The sequence below is a fragment of the Puccinia triticina genome, chromosome 3A, assembly GCF_026914185.1.
Source record: "Puccinia triticina chromosome 3A, complete sequence".
NCBI classification, from domain to species: Eukaryota; Fungi; Basidiomycota; class Pucciniomycetes; order Pucciniales; family Pucciniaceae; genus Puccinia; species Puccinia triticina.
Window position 1 is genome coordinate 1,727,501 of NC_070560.1, and position 6,011 is coordinate 1,733,511.

Sequence of the window (6,011 nt, forward strand, 5' to 3'; positions counted from 1 at the left end):
TGATCACCCAGGGTTGATTGATGGACGGCAATACGATCTACCAAAGAAGGAGACAACGTGGCGTGACAGTCCAAAAATTTTACATTTGATGACGGATCTGAAGAGGCACTTATACTCGGAGCAAGGTGGCGAAGTTCCCAAGGCGGTTGTTTTCTCTCAGTGGACATCCTTCCTGCAGATGTGAGTTGACTGATGTGAACATTTTACCTGATTATAGAAATATGTCTATGTTGCTGAGGATTCTTTCCAGTGTGGGCAATGCACTCGGTGCAGAAAAGATTGCCTTTGAACAACTAGATGGGAGCCGCTCATTACAGCAGAGGAAAAAGAGCTTAGACAGAATTAGGCATGAGCCTAATGTTCAAGTGCTTTTGGCCACCATCGGGACAGGTGGAGTGGGGATTGACCTGACGTGTACGCAGAAGGTTTACTTGATGGTGAGTCCAGGATACAAAGCAAAGGCCATTGGCACACTTATATTGACGCCTACACGGCTGCAGGACCCCTGCTGGAATCCAAGTGTGGAAGACCAGGCAACAGATCGCGCCTATTGGCTAGGCCAACACCGCACTACACAGATTGTTCGTTACTTCATAAAGGGAAGCATTGAAGCAAATATGATCGAGGTGCGCTATATACATGACTCTTCACATCTTAGGCTCAAAATGATTGAATGAATATGTACTTGTCAACATTTGTAGATACAGAAAAGGAAAAAGGAGCTAGCACAGTAAGACATTTCTTTTTACATATGGGCAAACACATCTCAAACTGATGAGAGCGGACAAACAGCTTAGCGTTGGATCAAGCAGGTGAGAGCACAAAGAAGGTGGTCAGGATCATGATGGAATCCATTCATCTACATGAACAACAGAAACAGCATCAGATAGCAGGAAATTCACAAGGTTGATTGTCTGTGTGCAAGACTTTGTGGGAAACCTGGCCTTGGGATTGGAGGAAGATGGGAGCGTAGCAATTTTGCGGGAGACCGATAGGTACTGGGAAGACTTTGGGTATGTGGATAGGATCGCGTCGACGCAGTTCAAGTAATTTGGCCCTTTGTACGTATTGAACGCCTTTTTCCTTGCGCAAACGATCCACCATGGCCTCGTCCAACTTGTGAGCAAATTGAGTCATTTCTTGAGAGCGCCACGGCACGTGCATGCGATGGAGGTTCCCTGCTTCATCTTCTTCCGTGTCAGATGTGCAAGCGGGGTCCATGAAGATCCGGGTTAAAGTTGCTGGGAGAGCCAATGCCACACAAGTGTCCACGCGATGATCACTTAACTGCAAAGATGCGCGAGTGACAACAAAAGAGATTAGCAGTCAGAAAGATAGCGGCTGTTTTGAGAAACCTAGATTTGAGACAGACCTGCTTCTTCCTTTTGCTACGTTTTTCACGGGCGGCCTTGAGTTGACGCCAGTTGACGTTTCGAGTCAATTGTTGAAGATCAGCTTGACGCCCGTGAATCCAACGGAACAGAACCTTTTGACCGTGAGCAGCTGTGTCGTCGTTGGGTGAGATGGCGTATTTGTACAAGAGGCCGGTATTCTTTGCAAAAGTCCAATGCTTCAATATCATACTGGCGAACCACGCGTTAAAAGGCGAATCTGGCGATTGATCCCATGCAAAGCTAACATGTTGAACATTGAAGTGGGCCATATCTTGCACGAAAAATTGGCGACAAACTATAGGGATACACTTGATTCTCCCTCCAACTTCGAGGTCTGCAACATTGTGTTCTGAGAGGTATGAACGGAAGCGGGCAAGGATAACACTACTAGCGGATGCCTTGTTTGATGGAGTCTTGAAAGTCAAAAGTTGTGATTGTGGTGGCGCAGGAGGAAGGTCACTCTTGGCAGCTTTGACCCCAAGGACAACCCTGGTGAAGTCGTGGATGGACCGAGCGAATGCGGAATTGCCAGTTGGAATGCCGCTTGTGCGCAGTTTTGAACGGAGGTTAGAGACAGTTGTTGGCATCGAGCCATTCTGGAGGCCAGTCGGGTTGGCCATATCGGAGGGTGTGACAAGTCGGAGTAATATTTACTGTAATGGGGAACTCGGCGGGGGCAGCAGAGGACAAATACTGTTGCGGTGGGCAATGTGTGCCGGCTGGCGGCGGTGGCCTGACCAGACAATGGGTAGTTTGGAAAGTGGTTTTCCATTGATGCGTGAAGATCCCCATTGATTCTGTAGGCACCTCCAAAATGCACCATGCCCGATTGGATGTGGGAGGCTGGCATGTTTGCGGAAATCAAGACATTATTGTCACTTGGACGATCGTCCAAGTCTTCCAGCAGCTATAGGGGGCAATTTTAATCCCTACGCCTTACAGAACTACATTTTGTGTGTTTTGTGGCAGCAACATTGGTAGTAGGAGCGTCTTGGCTCTGCCTACGTCTCTGATGGACTTGGACGATCATCCAAGTTGACAAGGTAACTCGACTCAACAGGATGTGTCGAGTGATGGTAGGTGACGTGAGGATAGGTAAAATCAGATGGCTGGGAAGACAAACCAACAGATTATTGTTTGCCGGAGATACTGGGATGTACATCACAATGGTTCTTTCTGAAGTAAGACCCGAAGAGGAGCGTTTGACTGGGACGTGTGAAACACATCAGTTGGACGATCGTCCAAGTGAGAAAAAACTTCCAGATTCATTCCACATTGATACAAAGGGGAAAAGTACATGGGAAAAGTGTAGGAAACAAGCAACTGGTCCGAGCCACCTTCAAACTCGCGCATCTGGTGATTGTCCTAAGTTACGCTGGGTAGATCTGAAACGGTGAGATAAAGAAATGAACCTCTGAATACTACTGGGAGGCTGATAATTCGGCCTGAAGTCCTTCGATCAAGAATGATGCGCATGCGGCTGTAGATTTTGAGATTTCGTCTGCAGGGGCCTCCGCGATTATGCAAGCAGTTTCAATGTGTCGATGTTTGCCAATGGCATCCTTGAGCAAGACATAAACCTGGACAGAATGATGGCATTAGAGGCGGAGGGGAACATGGCACATTGGTCGTGTGGTTGACTACTCACTAGAGGGCTCATTCCAGCTCTCGAGACACAATCTGCAAATTCAACGGGAATGGGATCCCCCGCAGAGACCTCCATTTGCTCTGTAATGGTCTGGCAAAGTATGTGGCTGATTAGAGGCTTGGGTCTGTTGATTACGTGAATGATCCATGGAAAGCAGCCACTTACCTTCCACATCTGACAAAGATGAGTGTATTGACCCTTCATCTCCACGATTTGAACAAACCCATTGAGTTGTGGGTATGCTTGCAAGACGTCTGCAAAGTTGGCAGAGTAGGTGGCCTTCACAAGGAATGCGGAGGATTTCTTGACAAGCTCCTGGTGTCTCAAAAACCAATCGGCAAAGAACTTAACCACATCAACGCACAAGCGCTTGTTCCAAAAGATCGTACGGCGGCAGAACGTAGAAGGAGGCCCATCAGTACCAGACTGGCGGTTTTCCAAAAGTACAGTTCTGTTGTAAACTACGGTGGCTGAACTGCGCGGATGGTCTCCTGGAAGAGTTGGTTGACGAGGCGAGGAATTCTGCCGTAAGGCACAAGTCACCAAGCATTAGTCTGATTTCTAGAGAACTGTTCCCCAACCACTTACAACATGATCTTCCGCCAAGGCCATTGGTGGTAGTATCTCTAAGATCCATTTGGTATCAGAAGACGGATGGCCAGAATCAAAGTCCATGATGTTGATTGGATGGTTTGCTGGTCGGGTTCTTGGCAGTGTACGTGTGTGAGGTATTTGTCGAGGGCCCGGCTGGGCCGGGGTAATTTGGGGCCAATGTATGCTGACTAACCCACACTCAAATTCGCACAAAGTGCTTGTGCAGCCTGACTGCCCAGAATATTCGCAGTATATCTCCGGAAAACTTTGAACGCCATTGGCCAAGTCAACCACAGAACGAAAACGACACCACCGCTCGTAAGTATACCCACATCTCCCCTTAGCTGAAATGCGCGTGGTAAGAATGCTGACTGTTTGCATCCCAGTCAATGAGGGTGTGTAGCTGCGAAGAATCGGGGTGCCGGCAAAAGGTTTACCGGGACCAAAGTGGTGTCGAACGAATGGGGGTCCCGTTGTCGGACGTGTCTTTTCAAAAGCACCAAAGAATTGCAGAATTGAACGTCTTACTTAGAACAAGACCTGCCGATAACCAAGATCCTACCCCACAGCGCAGGTCCCTGGTCGTCGAACCCGAAATGTGTTCAACAGGATCAGGAAATCCACAACACCAAGCTGCCGTCACACAGGATAACCGCCCAATGGGACTGAACACTAACGACGTGGCTGCTATATTGCAATCCACCACTGCTGGTCTGAGCCGCGGCCTTCACCCTACCGACAATAATCCCCCCGCGGTGCAAAGTGGAGATCTAGACAAGGAGTTTTGCTTCCTCGATCGACATGTTCTGCATGTTTTGCTTCAAGCCTGCCGGTTCCACTTCAAGGATTACGTGAGCGAAGCGGCTTGCGAGAGATTCCTGGCAGACGAGAAGCAGAAGTTAACACGGCTGGGGAACAGGTTTGGTTTTCAAACGGCAATCATGCTGAAGAACATACCGGCCAAAATGAGAACGGTCACACGGCGTCTGGGGCTAGATTGTAGTTTTCAAGAGCGTGCAGCTTGCCCAAAATGTTGGACGCTATACGAAGCAATTCCAGATACCAAAAGTTGGGCCAAACAAAAGATCCACCTTACCGTGACAACTCATTGTACGGCTTGATTCTTCACAACCGCAAGGAGCCTATCGACATCAAATGAGCAAATCAGGAAGTGTGAAGAGCCGGTTTTCAAGGAATTCACAGCGTCTGGGAAACCTGCTTGGCGGCCGATTAAGGGTTTCTGCTACCAGAACCTGAAAGATTGGCTGCAGAGGAAGCTTATCTGCCCCAACTTTGAGGACCTGATCAATGCACCGTTGCGTTACACACGGCAAGATGGTGTAATGAGGGATCTTTGGGATGGCAGCGTATGGACTACTCTCCGATTCCCCAGCACCGATTCGGAACCGTATGCAAGCAAATCCGGCAACCTCGTATTCAGTCTGTACATCGACTGGTTCAACCCTCACGGCAACAAGATAGGTGGCAAGTGCTTGGAGGCCGGCGCTATAACCCTGGTGTGTCTAAACTTGCCTCCAGGCGAACGCTATCTAGAGGAAAACATTTTTCTGTTTGGGATTACTCCAGGCCAGCCCCCAGCCGATCACATATACAATGTCCTGCAACCGCTTGTGGACGAGTTCTTGGCATTTTCTACTGGGGTACACTTCGATGAAACATCACAATTTCCCACTGGACGAACCATACGCGCGATTATGCTACCCCTGATCGCTGATCTCCCAGCACTGCGTAAGGTGGCCGGATTTGCTTCTCATTCAGCAACCTTATTTTGCTCTTTCTGTAAGCTCCTTCGGTCGAAGATCGACATCGTAGATCCACAGCAGTTTCCTCCACGAAAGCATGAAGATCACATCGAATGGGCCAAAAAATGGCTGGATAGCCCAGACCGTACGCGCAAGACGGCCATAGTCAAGGAACAAGGTGTCCGCTATAGCCCATTGAACGAACTTCCGTATTGGAAGCCCTTAGAACACTCAACTATTGATGTTATGCATGCCCTAATGCTAGGCGTGCTGAAAGACCATTCCCTGTCCTACTTCGGATTAGCTGTCACAGGCAAGAAACTTGAGGCCGATCTGAAGAAGCTTGCAAACAAACAGCCAAGCGCCAAAGCCACCGTGTTTGAGGTGTTACTAGAGAGGAAAACTGCGAGCAAGAAACGTCCTGCCGAGGAGGACGAACACCCTGCAAAGCGCCGATTGACTACAGCAAATCTTCAAGCGTTGGCTGCCACATCTCAGCAGGAGGCGATTTCAGCCAATGCACGACAAGCAAATTCATCGCGAGGATCGCGAGCGTCCGTGGCAACAGTGCATCAATACAGTCTAAGAGCTCGCCTAAGTAACCAAAATAAC

General features: G+C 48.9%; 1 protein-coding gene across 1 annotated transcript; it reads right to left on the reverse strand.

Annotated features, from left to right (window-relative positions):
- Positions 1–2,815: 2,815 nt before the first annotated feature.
- Positions 2,816–3,717, reverse strand: PtA15_3A197 (uncharacterized protein; the record flags this gene model as incomplete). Its single annotated transcript, XM_053167141.1, has 4 exons — positions 2,816–2,974; positions 3,043–3,132; positions 3,208–3,564; positions 3,631–3,717. 4 exons carry the CDS (start codon positions 3,715–3,717, stop codon positions 2,816–2,818), a joined length of 693 nt encoding a protein of 230 aa, XP_053018388.1.
- Between the last annotated feature and the right edge of the window lie 2,294 nt (positions 3,718–6,011).